The 19,573-nt window shown below is 37.9% G+C and overlaps 1 protein-coding gene across 1 annotated transcript in view; it reads right to left on the bottom strand.

Moving 5' to 3' along the window:
- Positions 1–2,371: 2,371 nt before the first annotated feature.
- Positions 2,372–19,573, bottom strand: part of KIF14 (kinesin family member 14) — an 83,022-nt gene continuing 65,820 nt past the window's right edge. The window contains exons 28-30 of the mRNA XM_004375316.3: positions 4,250–4,324; positions 3,337–3,475; positions 2,372–2,959 (exon numbers count right to left, since the gene is read on the bottom strand). Coding sequence (XP_004375373.1) covers positions 2,583–2,959; positions 3,337–3,475; positions 4,250–4,324 — 591 coding nt within the window. The 3' untranslated portion in view covers positions 2,372–2,582. The remainder of the gene's footprint in view (positions 2,960–3,336; positions 3,476–4,249; positions 4,325–19,573) is intronic.

Raw genomic sequence — 19,573 nt, 5'->3', positions numbered from 1 at the left:
GTATCATATCATCCACAAATAGGGATAGTTTTACTTCTTCCTTACCAATTTGGATGCCCTTTATTTCTCTTTCTTGCCTTATTGCTCTAGCTAAGACTTTCAGCACAATGTTAAATAGGAGTGGTGATAAAGGGCATCCTTGTCTTTAGGCTCTGCTAATTTAAATCTCAAAAAGTCTCATGGCTGCAGGTGGGTGGATGGCCAAAATTATTAGCAGCCAGGTCAGAAGTAACCTGGTATCAGTTGATCTCAGTAAAGGGAGGATGGAAGGGTTCAGTCAATCACGTTAAGGTTAGCTAATGGTTGATCCTCTATTCTTCTTCCTCCTTTTCTCTAAGCCTCATTGTAACTAGCTTACTTTGAGCCATTTGCTTTTTTCTGGAATCAGAATGCTCTCCTTATATGCATATAGAATAATTGCTCAGAATAAACCTTATGTTTCAATTTCTTTTAGTTTTTATTATTTTTAACAGAGGTCTTTTGCATCAAGAAAGTACAATGTTATGAACAACTGGGGTCCAACAAGTGGGAGCTTTCAAAAGCTCTTGATTTGGGGCAACGTAATCTATCCCTGTAGGACAGAGTAGAACTTCCCCATAGGGTTTCCAAGGCTGTAATCTTTATAGAAGCAGGCTACCATATCTTTCTCCCATGGAGCTGCTGGTGGGTTGGAACTGCCAACCTTTCGGTTAGCAGCCACGTGCTTAACCACTGCGCCACCAGGGTTATATTTGCTTACTATTTTATAATCTTTTATTTGATTTGCAACACTAGGATAGCTATTATCAAGCCAGAGCTTTTAAAGCAATTTTGAATTAGGAATAAAGTAAATGAAGTAAACCAGAAAAATAAAAAACTTTAGACCAAGAGACAATCCTGAAGCTGACCACATTTATTAAAGGCATTCTCTTTTCAACATTATTAGTACGCATGATTCTGACAGCAAATATGTTTTTCGCCATTCATTCAAATACTGTATAACAATTAAGAGTATAAATATATATACACAAAATTTTACAAAGACATGAAAAAGTTTCTGGCCAATGAAGTCATGAGTTTAGAAAGGAGAAGGTAATAGTTAAATACTGAACACTCAGATGGAAACTATTACACTGATACTTTAAGAAGTTCTTGAAAGAAGTGCCACCTTTAGGAAAAATCCTTATTATGTACAACTACATTTCATAAACCTGATAGCAAAAGTGCCACTTGGCACATTGATTATTGAAAATACATATAGAACTCCAGAAGGAATACAAGCTCAAATGCCAAAAATAAAAGGAAAAAAAAAATTAAAGCAAACCTGCTGAATTGCACCATTTTCAAGCACCTGGAAACAGGACACATGGTTCCTCAACATTGTTCTGGCTACGATGACCAGTATTTATTTACAATCTCTCCCTAACAAAGAAATCATCAAATTTAGTCATAGTACTAATAGCCAATGTCCACTAAGCAAGCCAAATGTGCAAGTGGTATCTGCAAGTGAAAAGGCCAAGGAAAAGCTCAGGTTATTTAAAAGAATTATTGTCCAAGAACTGCTCAGTATCAGGAAATGCTGCATCACCAAAGCAGGATCATTAAGTATCTTTTCAAATTATACAGATTCTTGAACAGGTCAAAAACGTCAAGCTATGGCCTTAATGTAAGATCCCACAAAATAGAATCATATTATCTTTATTATCTGATTGCAGATAAAGGTTTTTTTTTTTCCCCTAACCATGAAACACAATAAGGATTCTGAATCTTTATCAAATCATCTTCCAAAGCCTTCCATGACACCTTTAACAAAACAAGCAGTATCAAGGCCCAGCCTCTGATCTCCTGAGCCCATCCAGCAATTGAGTGTGATTTGGGCAATATTTAATTGGTTTTAAATTATATTCACATGACCCTCATTATGGAACATAGATAACATGGTGAACTACTATGTCAGCAATCATATTTTGGTAGCTGCTTATAATCTGGAAAGAAAGAGGAAACTACACCCTTAAATAAACTATTCAAAATGGCAGCCAGTTGCTCCTTTAAGAAAAGTTTTAGATTTAACAAAGCAAGAAAAAGTTGCCTTAGTTAAACTTGTATTAGCAATTCCACCATAAATCTCATCCTGGCTGTTTGCAGAGGAGAGAAGGCATAGGCACAAACTGAACTGACTGATGAGGTTTCCACTCAGGAGAAAATAACTACTTACAAACAGACTAACGAACCAACCAGAGATAACATATCAATGTTAAAGATAAACATTTAAAATTCAAGGCAATGAAAAAACAGAGAAATGACCATTCACTTGGTTTTTGAATTCCTAATTTCATTCCGTTGCCACAATGTTCCAATTTGGTTAACATCCTGTTTAAAATTGCCTGCTGAGAAACTTCTGAGTGCATATTCAGGCATTTTCAAATCGGGATTCCATAATGCTCATAGTGTCTATACCCAGTGTAAGGCCACCAACGTATATGAACTTCTTTGAAATATTTAAGCTGATTTCTTGCTTTTTATATTCTCCTGCATAAAGAAAACTGCCTTTCAAGTGTTTTTTCTCTTTCATGGACGGCCATTAAGCACCTACTTGTCGGTATTCAAACCCACTGAATCCTACTGGATGTGTATTTCTCCGAGGTCACTGCTGGAGACGAGCCATGGAGTTCATAGACCCGCTTCGGTACACCTTTTTTCCTACCAGATTCAGTCCTACTTGATTTAGATTGTTGTTCTTCTCTGGTACTTTGATTACAAGTTTCCCAGGGTTTCAACAAATCAGGTCTTTCTTCTGATTCGAAACATAGGAGGAGTGACTTGGCTAGAGATTCGAGTTCCCTGTGGCCAACGTGAGGTATTCTATTCTCATAGCTGTTGACAGAAGCAGAGGGTACACTGAAGTAATCATGAAAATCACCAGCCAAGCTACAAATACTTTCAACGCAATTCTTGAGAAGATTTACATCACTGTGGAATCCTGTGCAAGAGGAAGAAGAAAAAGTTACTTAACCCTTTCAGTTTGTATCCGGTATTACTGCTATATGACTAGATACCTTATTAAGTCAAAGTGATCCTATCAAGACAATTCCAATCTACTTAAGACTATTCAGTTAAAGTGCTTATTGCTAGATAAGTACCTGATTGTTCAGGATCTATTTATATACATATAAATAAAACCCATATAAAATATATGGAATTCAATTATTCAAGTTCCTATGTTGGGAATTAATATCAATGAAGATACATTAGTTAGGCTCTAGTTAACCACTTAGACTAGAAATGACAAAGAATAATGTCTAGTTTCCTTAAAATATAAAATTCTGGTTAACTACAAATTCCATTTGGAGTATATACCTCTCAATGCAGAAATAATAATTTGAATAGTTTGCTCTAAGCAATGTTTTAACTTCAAGAATTCTGGGGGAAGATTAACCATCTTCTTCGGAGCTTGGTATCCAGAATTTTCTTCTCGTACTTGAGTTTTGAAACTTTTCTGTATAAATAAAGTCAATATTATTTCAATTGCATAGCAGGCTATATGGCAATAAGGCTTAGTCAATATGATTTAATATGGCCAGAATCTTATCTTTAAGAAAGAGAGTGAGTTTAAATTTTATTATTAGTGCTTAACTTTATTTCTATAAGCGAAACCAAAATACATTAATAATTACTGTTTTTCAAAAGAAATAAGAATTTTCAATTAATTTTAAATCAAAGTCCTATCATCATATGACATGAAATAAATCAACAGTATCATTTACTATCCAACATCATAAAAGATAAATTTATTTAATTTTTAAGCGTTCATCTTCATAATGTCTCTCATTTATTTAAATAAAAAAATATGTAAGCCACAGAAATTACTTTCCTATTTAATACATTGATTATATACTTAGTCTACATTTTTCTATCTCCTGTGACATGGGAATAAAATAACGTGTCTAATTCACATGTATTTTAAGATCTTTGAGCACACTGACTATTAAACACAATTTATTTTTTGGCCTGTAATGACTATCCAAGCCCAAGCTGACAGTCACCAAACCAGTAGCAGTTAAGAAACAGATAAAATACATTCATCAGTTTCTATACAATCCTTTATCCATTTACTTTAAGATGAGTTGTAACATCCAAGAGGAAATAGCTAGAGAGCTACTGTACACATTTCAATTAAAAATACACAAGGGAGTCTCTGGCTAAGGATAAAAACTGACATAAAATACACTAAACAAAATTAAACCTAAAGACCATTTAAAGCTTCTATTACCGTTTTCCATTCAGTAAAGGCATTTTCAAGAGATTCAATCAGTCCCATGGCATTAGCTTTCATCTGTTTGGTAACCTATAGGGAACATTATTTTATTATATAAACAATTATTTATATGTATAAAAATCCTAGAACTGTATGGGCTCAGACAGGAAAAAGTGTTCTAATGTAGAAGTCAGAAGACTGGAGTTGTAGCTCTGGGACTGTAATTAAACAGCTTAGAGAGTACTAAAATCATGTAAGTGGAATTTCTTTCAAAATAAATTACACATTGATGTCTACATTAAATATACTCTCCAATGTTTGCTATTATAAAAGGATTTGACTTATGTTTAAATATGTATAAAACAAAAAACCAAACCCATTGCCATTGAGTTGATTCCTACTACTAGCAACCTATAGGACAGAGTAGAACTGTCCCATAGGGTTTCCAAAGAGCAGCTGCTGGATTCGAACCGCCAACCTTTTTGGTTAGCAGCTGAAATCTTAACCACTGTGCCACCAGGGCTCCTAAAACAAAACAAACAAAAAAACAAACCTGTTGCTGTCAAGTCAATTCCAACTCATAGCGACCCTATAGGACAGAGTAGAACTGCCCCATAGGGTTTCCAAGGAGTGTGGCTGGTAGATTCGAACCGCCTACCTTTTTGGTTAGCAGCCGAACTCTGTGCCACCAGGGCCCCTAAATATGTATAGGAATGAAATATTTATAGGGATGAAATTTCCAAAACTTCCCTTGGAAGGGGGTGGGGTAACTAATTTATCAAACAAATATTATTCCTCAGAAAATTTACGTACATTTTATTATCTGATTCTCAATAACTGCATATGCTATCGTCCTCAATTTACAAATAAGGGAATATATTCTGGGCAGTTTGGTACCTGGTTCCAGGTCCTGGCTACTAAGACTCAGAACCAAGGTAAGACCCGCTGCCTAACTTCTAAGGCTTTACTTTTATACTGCTCAAGGCTGCCCCCTAAGGTGCTTTCTTGCTTAATGTCTGCCAGGGGATTCTGTTTAAGTATTTAGCTGACCTTACCCACTCACAGAGCTCTTCCCTAGGCCTAATGCAAATTTCCTCTAGGTGGTAATAAACAAATATCCAAAATTTTTTTTTTCCCTAACTCCAGCTTTAAAATTATAACCCCAATTCCTTATGTTTGAGCCTATTTTCTATTCTTTGGATATTTTTGTTTTCTTTCTGTAGACTCTTAAGAAAAATATCATAAGCTAGAGGGCAGAGACTATAGACTATAGAATTATAGACAGAAGTATCATGCTGTCCCTCCACAGCAAAGACCCAAAAAACTAAGTAAAACAGAGACAAACCTGGAACCCTAAGTGTCAAATGAAGAGATAAAGAACTCAACCAAGTACTGAATGGAATAAAAAACTGACAGAGACAGAGAGAGAGGAAAGATACAGATTAGAGGTCCCCTATCAGTTAACGCAGCATGGATTTGCCATCTTGGACTCCTCAGACACCGAGATTGGTGGACAAGGAGTACGTGAAGGTAGCTTCACAGAGCTCCCAGCAGGAGACAGAGCAGCGATACACTTTCCCACCCCTACCTTTCTTCCCCCTGCTTGGCCACCGCCGCTTCCTGGTGGGCTACAGTCGCCCAGCTGGGGAGGCGCTGGCTCCATGAGGCTTGGATTTGCCCAACCCACACCAGCAGGCTCCTTCAGTGCCATATTTTTTTTTTGCTGTTACTTTTCTTGGCTTCTTTTGGTTTCTTCTTTCTCTCTCACATCCTTCCCTTCCTTTTCAGGAACACCTGGCTCCATATGCCATCTTCACTCCTTCTTGACAGGCTGTTGGCACTGCCATGCTGGTGGGATCCCTGGAGGCATTTTTTTTTTCTTTTTCTTTTTCCCTTTTTGTTTTTCTTCATTTCTTGGTTTCTTGTCTCTACTTTCCTTCTTTTCCTGTCTCCTGAACAGCTGGCACTGTATGCCATCTCTGCCCCTTCTAGACAGGCTGCATAGTGCTGTGTGGCTTGGGAGCCACTTCCCCGGTCCGCACCACCAAGCCAGTGGGCTCCCTTAGGGACTTTTTTTTCTTTTCTCGATTTCTTGTCACTCTCTACCATCCTTCCCTTCTTTTCTCCTGAACACCTGGCACCATGTGTCATCACCGCTCCTTCTAGACGGGCTGTGCAGTGCCTCATAGCTGGGGAGCCACTTCCCTGGTCCGTGCCACCACACCAGTGGGCTCCTTTGGGGCATTTTTTTTTTCTTTCTCTCTTCTTTTCTTTTCTTGATTTCTTGTCTCCCTCTACCTTCCTTCCTTACCCTTCTCCTGAACACCTGGCACCATGTGCCATCTCTGCTCTTCCTTGATGGGCTTTTTAGTGCCCCTTGGCTGGAGACCCGCTTCCAGTGGGCTCCCTTAGGGAACTTTTTTTCCTTTACTTTTTTTTTTCTCAGTTTCTTGTCTCTGTACCTTTCTTCCTTCCTTCCTCCCAAGTACCTGGCATCTTTTTTTTTCTCAATTTCTTGTCTCTCTCTACATTCCTTCCATTGCTTTCTCCCAACCACCTATCCGCACGTGCCTTTCTCTTTTTTTAATCTAGTTTCTTATCTCTCTTTCCCTTCCTTCCTTTCCTTTCTCCTGCCCACCTAGCTGCATGTGCCGTATCTATCCCTTCTTGACGGGCTGTGTCTCACCAACTGACTAGAAAGCCACCAGCACACAGCTTCCTCGGGTTGTGCCACTCCAAGGCAGGCTCCCTCAACACTTTTTTTTTTTATGCTCTGTCTCTCTCTCTTCTTTCTCTTCATTCCCACACCCACTTAGCTCCACACATTACAACCTCCTCCCTCCCTCCATCTGCACTGTGCACTAAGCATTGCATCCCCGGCAGCACAGGCATGGTCTACCAGAACCTGCCTTGCACTGAACCCCAGCCCCAGTACATGCCACAAATGACCCACCCCAGCCCCTCCCCTTCCACATGACTGCCCTGCTGCACCACAGCTGAGTGACGGGCCCTGCCCACTGGACAAGGTATCATGCTCACGGACGAGCAAACAACAAAGAACGCCCAGCCCACCTACTTGGACATAACCAAATAAAACAAAAAATCAAGACAAAACAAACAAATCTACAATCAATAAACAAAGAAAACAACTACTGAATGTCCCGAAGACAGTAGACAATATCAAAACATTAAAAAAAAAAGGACAGGATGGTTCCAGTTGGTGTGCAAAATAAAACAACCGATGACTTTCCAGTAGAACGAAATGCACTGGAACTACCTGATAGGGAATTCAAATCTCTAATATTCAGAACTATCCAAGAGTTGAAGGAAAAAGCAGACAAAAATGAGGAAAGAATAGACAAAATCAAGCAAAAGACAGACAAAATCATGGAAAAGACAGACAAAACTATGGAAGAATTCAAGAAAATAATACAGGAACAAAATGTCAAAATAAATTCACAACTAGAAATCATACAAAAACAGCAATTAGAAATTCAAAAGATAAACAACAAGATTTCAGAAATGGACAGTGTCACAGCAGGTCTGAGGAGCAGGTTTGAAACAATGGAAGACAGGATCAGCGAAACAGAAGACAAATACTGGGATACCATTTTGTTTGCGGAAAAATCAGAATCAAGAATGAAGAAAAATGAAGAAACCCTGAGAATGATGTGGGATACAATCAAAAGCAAAAATCTGCAAGTGATTGGAGTTCCAGAACAGGGGGACAAAACAGAAAACACAGAGATGATCATTAAAGAATTACTGACAGAAAACTTCCTTAATATCATGAAAGATGAAAAGCTGACCATCCAAGAAGTTCAACGAACCCATATAGGATAGACCCCAAAAGAAAATTACCAAGGCATATAATCACACTCACTAAAACCAAAGACTAAAATCAAAGAATCCTGAGAGCAGCTCAAGAAAAATGAAAAGTCTCATACAGAGGGGAAACAGTAAGACTACACTCTGATTACTTGGCAGAAATCATGCAGGCAAGAAGGCAATGCAATAACATATATAAAACCTTGCAAGAAAAAAATTGCCAATCAAGAATAATATATCCTGCAAAACTCTCACTCAAATATGATGGTGAAATTAGGGCATTTCCAGATAAACAGAAATTAAGGGAATATGTAAAAAGCAAACTAAACTTACAAGAATTATTAAAGGGAGTCCTTCAGTTAGAGAACAGACAACAGCCTGAATCTAGGATGCAAGACTGCATCAGCCAGATACCAACCTAGGTAATGAACTCTCAAAGATTAATCACAATTAAAAGATTTACAACAGGGAACCAGAAAGGTTAATCTGTGAAAGATGACAATGTTAGAAAAATAAAAGAGGAAATAAACAGTGTAGGTATAGACTTTCAAATGGAGAGGAAGGCAAGGCGATACCAAGTAATAAAAGACTGGTTCAAACTTAGGAAGATAAGGGTAAATTTCAAGGTAACCACAAAGAAAGTTAACAAAACTACTCATCAAAATAAAGAAGAAAAACAAAGTCTCAGTAAACAAAAAATCTACAAAACAAAAGAAATGAAAAAAAAATCCACAAACAAAAAGAATTCAGCAGAGGAGAGTAAGAGGAACAAAGAAAACGTCTGAACCACAAAAAAAAGCACTATAAAATGACAGCAATAAGCTCACACCTATCAATAATTACACTGAATGTAACTGGCCTAAATGCACCCATAGACAGACAGTGACAGAAAGGATAAAAAAACAGGATCTATCAAGACTCTGTCTACAAAAGACACACCTTAGAAACAAAGACAAATTAATTAAAAAATCAAAGGATGGAAAAAAATATATCAAGCAAACAACCACCAAAAAAGAGAAGTGGCAATACTAATCTCAGATAAAACAGACTTTAAAACAAAATCCATCGTAAAAGACAAAGAAGGGCATTATATAATGATTAAAGGGACAATCCATCATGAAGACATAACTGTAATAAATATCTATGCACCCAATGACAGGGCTCCAAAATACATAAAACAAACTCTAACAGCACTGAAAAGAGAAACTGACAGTTCCACAATAAGAGTAGAAGACTTCAATACATCAGTCTTAGTAAAGGACAGAACATCTAGAAAGAAACTCAACAGAGATATAGAAGATCTAAAGAACACAATCAGCCAATTTGAACTCATAGACATATGCGTTCACTTCACCCAGCAGCTGCAAAGTACACATTCTTTTCCAACCCACACGGAACATTCTCCAGAATAGACCATTTCTTAGGCCACAAAGCAAGCCTCAACAAAATCCAAAACATTGAGATAATACAAAGTATCTTCTCTGATCACAATGTCATCAAAGTAGAAATTAAATCATGAAGAGCAAGGAAAAAAATCAAATACATGGAAACTGAATAACACCCTGCTTAAAAACCACTGGGTAATAGAAGAAATCAAAGATGGAATCAAAAAAATTCATAGAATCAAATGAGGATAAAAACACATCATTCCAAAACCTTTAGGAGACAGCAAAGGCAGTCCTCACAGGTCAATTTATAACAATAGATGCACACATCAAAAAAGAAGAAATGGACAAAATCAAAACATTAGCTACACATCTCAAACAAACAGAAAGAAAAGAGAAAAAAGAAGCCCACAGTCACTAGAAGAAAGGAAATAATAAAGATTAGAGCAGAAATAAATGAAATAGAGAATAGAAAAACAACAGAAAGAATCAACAAAACCAAAAGTTGGTTCTTTGAAATGATCAACAAAATCAACAAATCACTGGACAAAGTGACAAAAGAAAAACAGGAGAGGATGCAAATAACCCAAATAAGAAATGAAATGGGGGACATTACAATAGATCCAACTGAAATAAAAAGGATCGTAACAGAGTACTACGAAAAACTATACTCCAACAAATTTGAACACCTGGAGGAAATGGATAAATTTCTAGAAACACACCACCTACCCAAACTAATACAAACTGATGTTGGAAATCTGAACAGACCCCTAACAAGAGAAGAGATTGAAAAGGTAATTAAAAAAACTCCTAACAACAACAACAACAAAAAAAACCCTGGCCCAGATGGCTTCACCAGCAAATTCTACCAAACATTCAGAGAAGAGCTTACATCAGTATTACTCAAACTATTTCAAAACATAGAAACGGAAAGGATATTTCTGAATTCAGTATCATATCAAAAACAACAGCAACAACAAAACAATACACCATGAACAAGTGGGATTCATACCAGATATGCAAGGATGGTTCAACATTAGAAAATCAATCAACATAATTCACCACATAAATAAAATACAAGAATCACATGATCATCTTAAGCGATGCAGAAAAGGCATCTGACAAAGTCTAACACCCATTCCTGATAAAAACTCTCAAAAAATAGGTATAGAATGGAAATTCCTCAACATAATAAAGGGCATCTATACAAAACAAACAGCCAACCTCATTCTTAGTGGAGAGAGGCTAAAAACATTCCCCTTGAGAACAGGAACAAGACAAGGATGCCCTTTATCACCACTCCTATTTAACATCGTGCCGGAAGTCCTAGCTAGAGCAATAAGGCAAGAAAAAGAAATAAAGGGCATCAAATTGGTAATGAAAAAGTAAAACTGACCCTACTTACAGATAATAAGATATATACATTGAAAACCCAAAAGACTCCACGAGGAAACTACTGGAACTAACAGAAAGATGCAGCGGAGTAGCAGAATATAAGACAAACATACACAAATTAGTTGGATTCCAATACACCAATAAAGACAATGATGAAAAGGAATCAGGAAAACAATACCATTTATAATAGCTCCTTAAAAAAAAATACTTAGGAATAAATCTAACCAGTGATGTAAAAGACTTATACAAAGAAAACTACAAAACACTACTAAAAGAAACCAAGAGACCTACATAAATGGAAACACATACCACGCTCATGGATAGGTAGACTCAACATTGTGAAAATGTCAATTCTACCCAAAGCAATCTACAAATACAATGCAATCCTGATCCAAATACCAACAGTATGCTTGAAAAGAGATGGAAAAACTAACAATTAACTACATATGGAAAGGGAAGAGGCCCCGGAATTGAGACCCAGATGTAAATCCATCCATCTACGGTCACTTGATCTTCAGCAAGGGCCCAGAGTCCATCAAATGAGGAAAAACAGTATTTTTAACAACTGATGCTGGTAAAATTGGATGTCCATCTGCAAAAAAATGAAACAGGACTCATACCTCACACCATAAACAATAACTAATTCAAAATGGATCAAAGACCTAAATATAAAACCAAAAACTATAAGGATCATAGAAGAAAAAATGGGGTCAATGATAGACGCCCTAATACATGGCATTAAGAGGATACAAACCATAACTAACAACACATAAACTCCAGAAGATAAGCTAGATAACTGGGATCTTCTAAAAATTAAACACTTATGTTATGCTCATCAAAGTACTTCACCAAAAGAGTAAAATGAGAACCTACAGACTCGGAAAAAATTTTGGGTTATGACAAATCCGACAAGGGTCTAATCTCTAAAATCTACAGGAAAATCCAGCACTTCTACAGCAAAAAGACAAATAATCCAATTAAAAAATGGGCAAAGGAAATGACAAGACAGACACTTCACCAAAGAAGACATTCAATTGGCTAATAGACACAAGGAAATGCTTGTGATCACTAGAGAAACACACATCAAAACCACAATGAGATACCATCTCACCCCGGCATTACTGGCATAAATCAAAAAAACAGAAAATAACAAATGCTGGAGAGGCTGTGGGGAGATTCGAACTCTTATGCACTGCTGGTGGGAATGTGAAATGGTACAACCATTTTGGAAAATGATATGGTGCTTCCTTAGAAAGCTAGAAATAGAAATACCATATGATCCAGCAATCCCACTACTCGGAATGTATCCTAGAGAAATAAGAGCCATCACATGAATAGACATATGCACACCCATGTTCATCACAGCATTGTTCAGAATAGCAAAAAGATTGAAACAACCTAGAAGCCTGTCAACAGATGAATGGATAAACAATCTATGGCACATACACACAATGAAATACTACATAACAATAAAGAACAATGATGAATCTATGAAGCATCTCACAACATGGATGAATCTGGAGGGCATTATGCTGAGTGAAATAAGTCAAATCACAAAAGGACAAATATTGTATGAGATCTCTACTGTAAACACTCATGAAAAAGTTTACACACAAAAAGAAACAATCTTCGTTGGTTACAAGGGATGGAAGGAGTTGGGGGGAATACTAAATAGACAATAGACAAGTGGTAACTTTTGTGAAGGGTAAGACAGTATACAACACTGTGGAAGCCAGCACAACTTGTCCAAGGCAAGGTCATGAAAGCTTCATAGACACATCCAAACTCTCTGAGGGACAGAATTACTGGGCTGAGGGCTGTGGGGACCATGGTCTCAGGGAACATCTATCTCAATTGGCATAACATGGTTTATAAAGAAAATGTTCTACTTTCTACTTTGGTGAGTAGCATCTGGGGTCTTAAAAGCTTGTGAGCAGCCATCTAAGATACTGCACTGGTCTCACCCCTTTGGGAGCAAAGCAGAATGAAGAAAACCAAAGACATAAAGGAAAGATTAGTCCAAAGGACTAATGGACCACAGCCTCCACCAGACTGAGTCTAGCACAACTGGATGGTGCCCTGCTACAACCACTGACTGCTCTGACAGGGATCACTATAGAGCGTCCCGGACAGAGCTAGAGAAAAATGTATAACAAAATTCTAACTCACAAAATATGACCAGACTTACTGGCCTGACAAAGACTAGAGAATGGCCCCCAGACACCCTTTTAGCTCAGTAATGAAGTTCACCCTTCAGCCAAAGATTTGATAGGCCCATGAAACAAAACGAGACTAAAGGGGAACACCACTCCATGGGCAAGGACTAGAAGGCCAGAAGGGACAGGAAAGCTGGTAACAGGGAACACAAAGTCAAGAAGGGAGAGTGCTGACATGTCGTGGGTTTTGTAAACCACTGTCACAAAACAATATGTGTATTAATTGTTTAATGAGAAGCTACTTTGTTCTATAAACCTTTATCTAAAGTACAATTAAAAAATTTTTTTTTTCATCTGGTAAAAAAAAGAAAAATATTATAAGCTAGCAACCCACCATGAGCAACAAAATATAGCTATGACATACTGTAGGAAGAAAATGAGAGGAAGGAGGTAGAGGGCTACATGAAGATACAGGTAGATAAGTTGTATACAAGATAAGCCTGACCCCTTTTCTGTTAATTTCCTGAAAACAATAAAGCTAACATTAGCACACTGCTTTACAGCTTATGAAGCATAATCACATACATTATTTCATTTCCATTTTCCATTAACTTCTTCTATGCCCTTGTGCACTAAACAGCAGAAATTCTGTATTGCAACTGATGACAGAAAAAGTGTTTTAGTGATAAATAATGCTGCTGATGAGCAAAACCAAGTCTGAGATGTCAGCAGTGGTTTGTATGAGCTCTAATACTTCAATGTGTCCCTGCTCTAATGATGTGTTATAAACGAGCCCAAATCAACCTCATGTCTATTGGAACAGGACTGGATCCAATGATCTTGTCTTAGTGAAAGTATAAACTCCTTTAAAATGTTTTCATGTTTTTTTTAAAAAAAAAAACACAAAGTGGGAGAGGCAGACACACACATGGAGAAAAAGAGAATGTGTGTAAGCAAGTGGAGTGACTTAAGATTTGCCAGACACTATGTTTAGCATCTTCATACACATTGTTTCTTAATCTCATATAATCTTCAGAACAATTTTATGATGCATGATCATCCCCGTTTTTAAAATGGAACAACTGAGGGTCAGGTAAATTGCTCAAGGAAATACAGAAGTAGGAGAGCAACTTAATGTTCAGTGTCTTCCCCAGTTATGGGGTAGAATTTTCCTGGGCAGAGATGAATCTATGTAACCCAATAGTCAGGGGAAAGGATGGAGAACCCCATTGGCTTACATGGAGAGTTTCTCCTTAGCTAAGGTAACTGCGGAGCCCGGGTGGCACAGTGGTTAAGAGCTTGGCTGCTAACCAAAGGTTGGCAGTTCAAATCCACCAGCTGCTCCTTGGAAGCCCTATGGGGCAGTTCTATTCTGTTCTATAGGGTCACTATGAGTTGGAACTGACTCGAGGGCAACAGGTTTGGTTTTTGTAAGATAACTGTAATAAGTATATTAATGTCAAGGTTTTCCTAAAAAGAAAAGAAAAAAAAAAAGATCTAGCTTACTCCATGTCTTCCTGGAAACAAATACTCAGAGGGATGGAAGCCAACAGTCCCCACATCTACTTTCTTAGATCAATCAATACATACTTAAATGAGTAGACTTCCTGCTGGAAATGATCTCAGGAAGCTAAAGGTCTCTGATGCCATTTGGATTAAAGCTCTGCCCCTAGATGCCTTGACTCCAGCAAGCGAAATGGGGATGGGCAGAGATGGCTTTAACAACAAAATTCTAGAACTGAAAAGACTCTGAAATTCACTGTTACAAGATCTGACCTTTTATCTTCCTAATAACTCACTTCACTTACTATTATGCTTAAGAAACAAAAAAATTAATGCATGAGCAATGATTTACAAAACACATTCATGTAACTTGATGAGTTTTGGAGTCAGACAGGCAGAACAAAAAATCCTGGCTTTATAGTTGTGTGACTGGGCAAGATACTCCAATTCCGGGGAACTCATGGAAATAACTGTAATTCCTACCTTGCAAAGTTATGAGGTCTACCACTGTTTTATGTAAAGTGTCTAATCCAGTAACTGTCCAGAGAAATTATTCAATAAATAGCTCAAAAGGACTTATGACATAGTATTATTACACGTGACAGGTGAAGAAACAGAGTCAGAACACTGACTTGCTAAATGACAGCAGTAAAGTGATAAAGTCAGGTTTTAAACACAGGTTTTAGTGTCACGACCCACCTCTAAGACAGCATTGTTTTTGTGCTTTAATATTAGTTAGCCAGGGGAGTAGGGAAGGAGGCATATTTTAGAAAGTCATTTAAACCTTCGTCGGTTCTATATTCTGATACGAAGTAATTGATATAAACACCCTGGCAACGTAATTCAGTTGAAGATTTGAGATCAGTAACTGTTAGTTTCCATTCCTAGCTGGAAAAGTAGAGACCTAAACAAAGATAAGGTAAGAAAACAACAACCAAAGTGAACACTAGGTGTCACTGCCACATTCCACTCTGCTTAGGAGTTTATCCAGACTGAATTCTCACTATGATAGGATTTAGCATATGTTAATAACAGAAGCTGCAGTTAACTAAAGGATAACTTGGGACCACGTCACCATGACATCATGATATCATCAGCCTCATCTTCCAGAGTACAAAATAATTCTATACAAAATATGTAAGTTTATAGAGTTCTAATTTACTGAGTTAAACAATGTTTTGTTTTTCCTTCAATAATTTATTTTAGGAGGTAGGGCCAAGAAAACGGAGTAGTCAGACGCTTCCTGTGGTCCCTCTTACAACAAGACACAAAAAAACAAGTGAATCAATTATATACGACAATCTAGGAGCCCTGACCATCAAAGGCAAAGTTGAGGAATCGGACTGAGCAGCAGGAGGAGGGAGACACGATTCAGAAGCAGCGAGGAGTTGCCAGACCTAATCCGGCAGGAACCGGCACCTGCAGGCTGGATCAGTTTGGGTGCGTGGTGAGGCAAGCAGGGGTGCTTGGGACGTGTTTTCCACATTGGGAGAGACCAAGTGGCAGAGAGTCTACTCAAGCTTCCAGAACCAGTGAAAAGCGGCAAAAGATAAGTACATGCGTCTAACCTACTGCATGGATCAAAAAACATCTCCTTGGGAAAAACTTGTCTCTATTTACCTGTTCCCTCCCCACTCTGCACCAGGTCCCAGGCCAGCTTCAGTGATTGCTGCATCCCCTAAGCCGGAAGTAGGACCTTTCACTTGCCTTGAGCCATTCTCCCAGCCTTGGAGAGGGAACAAATTAACAAACTGGAAAAAGTAATCTGCCAGCTCCCCTAAGCCGGGACCTTAGGGTAGTCATAGCTCCTTTGCTTAGGCACAGGTATAAGGGGTCCACAGACTCTGAATGCCTTTCATGCCTGCATAGACATGTGTGGGCCCATTTCAACAATGTAGGCCTTCATTAGCACAGTACAACAGGATATATACCTGAAGCCTAACTTCAACTGTATCAGCTATATGGTGGAGTGGCCAGTTCGTGACATTTGACACAGCTCTGCCCATTAAGCTAGGTCCTCACCTACCCACATTAGGGGCCTGAGGACTGGTGGCTCCACCCACACCACCTAGCCACCTACAACAGGGGTCCAAAAATAAGTGGTGTCTCCCAGTCCTTACAGCCAACAGCATTGGGTGCCCATAGTCTGGATGCAAAAGTCATGCACCTATGTGCTCTAGGGAACAGGGACACATTTTCCTCCCAGACACTCAGGGGCAGCTGTCAGCCCCCCTGCCTTGCTCAGAGTGTGACCACCTACTGCAGAGACATACCTGTGCCTATTCCAATCACCCCTGCCTATCTAAGACTGCAGGTGAGAGCCTGCATCACAGACTTGTTGACCGACTACCTGAACACCTGAGCTGAATCAATACTAGAAAAGTAAAGGGACTCCTGGGCTCACATACCTAGTAACAGATCTAACCACCTGGTGACAGGACGTTAGAGCTTCAAAGGTGCCAATGACCAAACGAGCTCACATGAGCAGCCTATTTGGGCATATCAAAACAAAACAAGAAGCTAGGACACAGTAAGCAAACATAAAATAAATAAATATAGTAACTTATTGAAGGCTGGGAAACAACAGTCAATATCAAATCACATAGAGAGGCAGACCATGATGGCTTCAGCAAGCTCCCAAAACAAAGAATCAAGAAATCTTCCAGAGGAAGAGAACTTCTTGGAATTGCTGGAGGTAGAATGCAAAAGATTAATATACAGAACTTTTCAAGAGATCAGGAAGGAGATCAGGCAAAATGCATAACAAGCCAAGGAACACACAGACAAAGCAATAGAGGAACTTAAGAAGATTAGAGAAAAGCATAATGACAAATTTAACAGGCTGCAAGAATCCATAGAGAGACAGCAAACAGAAATCCAGAAGATTAACAATAAAATTTCAGAATTAGACAACTCAATAGAAAGTCACAGGAGCAGAATCGAGGCAATGGAAGGAAGTCAGAATAGTGAGACTGAAGATAAAGTACCTGACACCAACTTATTTGAGGAAAAACCAGATAAAAGAATTTTAAAAAATGAAGAAACCCTAAGAATTACGTAGGACTTTGTCAAGAGGAATAACCAACGAGTGACTGGAGTACCAGAACAGGGGGGGATAACAGAAAATACAAAAAGAACTGTAGAAGATTTGTTGGCAGAAAACTTCCCTGATATCTTGAAAGATGACAAGATATCTATCCAAGATGCTCATCGAACACCACACAAGGTAGATCCCAAAAGAAAGTCACAAAGACATATTATAATCAAATTTGCCAAAACCAAAGATAAAGAGAGAATTTTAAGAGTGGCTAGGGACAAATGAAAAGTCATCTACAAAGAATAGTCAATAAGAATAAGCTCAGACTACTCAGCAGAAGCCATGCAGGCAAGAAGGCAATGGGATGACATATATAAAGGCTTGAAGGAAAAAAATTACCCAGCCAAGAATTATATATCCAGTAAAACTGTGTCTCAAATATGATGGTGAAATTAGGACATTTCAGATAAACAGAAGTTTAGGGAATCTGCAAAAACCAAACCAAAATTACAAGAAATACTAAAGGAAGTCCTCTGGTCAGAAAATCAATAATATCAGATAACAACCCAAGACTAGAAAACAGGACAGAGCAACCAGATATCAACCCAGGTAGGGAAGACACAAAAATAAATCAAAGTTAAAACACTGAAAATAGGGAAACAGAGATGTCAATATGTAAAAGATGACAACATTAAAACAAAAAAGAGAGACTGAAAAATGTAGTCATAGATCTTTCATACGGAGAGGAAGACAAGGCAATATAAAGAAATAACAGAGTGGTTTAAACTTAGAAAAAAGGGGGTAAAAATTAAGGTAACCACAAAGGAAGCTAACAATCCTACACATCAAAATAAAAAAAAACAAGAAAAACATAAAGATTCACTAAAAACAAAATCAACAACAATGAAAAAGATGAAAAGAAAATACATAAAGAAAAATGACTCAGCACAGAAAATTAAGTGGACCAAAGAAACAGTGAACAACACACAAAAAAGACATCAAAATGACAGCACTAAACTCATACCTAGTAATAATTACGCTGAATGTAAATGGACTAAATGCACCAATAAAGAGACAGAGAGTGGCAGATTGGATTAAAAAAAACATGATCCGTCTATATGCTGCCTACGAGAGACACACCTTAGACATAAAGACACAAACAAAACTAAACCTCAAAGGATGGAAAAACTCTATCAAGCAAACAACTCTCAAAAAAGAGCAGGAGTGGCGATATTAATCTCCGACAAAATAGACTTTGAAGTAAAATCCACCACAAAAGATAAGGAAGGACACTATATAATGATTAACAGGTGAATACACCAGGAGGATATAACTACGATAAATATTTACGCACCCAATGACAGGGCTCCAAAATACATAAAACAAACTAACAGCATTGAGAAGAGAGGCAGTCAGCTCCGCAAGAATAGTAGGAGACTTCAACACACCACTTTCGGTGAAGGACAGAACATCCAGAAAGAAGCTAAATAAAGACACGGAAGATCTAAATGCCACAATCAACCAACTTGATCTCATGGACATATACCGAACACTCCACCCAACAGCAGCCAAGTATACTTTCTTTTCCAATGCACATAGAACATTATCCAGAACAGACCACATATTAGGCCATAAAGCAAGCCTTAGCAGAATCCAAGCCATCAAAATATTACAAAGCATCATCTGACCATAAAGCCATAAAAGTAGAAATCAATAATAGAAAAAGCAAGAAAAAAATAAAAAACCTGGAAACTGAATAACACCTTGCTCAAAAACTACCAGGTTATAAAAAAAAATTAAGGATGGAATAAAGACATTCACAGAATCAAATGAGAATGAAAACACATTATACCAGAACCCTTGGGACACAGCAAAAGCAGTGCTCAGAGGTCAATTTACAGCAATAAATGCACACATCCAAAAAGAAAGGGCCAAAATCAAAACATTAACCCTACAACTCAAACAAATAGAAAGAGCAGAAAAAGAAGCCCTCAGTCACCAGAAGAAAGCAAATAATAAAAATTAGAGCAGAATT

This window comes from Trichechus manatus, unplaced genomic scaffold (assembly GCF_000243295.1).
Source record: "Trichechus manatus latirostris isolate Lorelei unplaced genomic scaffold, TriManLat1.0 scaffold00035, whole genome shotgun sequence".
Classification (NCBI taxonomy): domain Eukaryota; kingdom Metazoa; phylum Chordata; class Mammalia; order Sirenia; family Trichechidae; genus Trichechus; species Trichechus manatus.
Note: the sequence above shows the minus strand (reverse complement) of the source record. Positions and strands in the feature narration are given on the sequence as shown.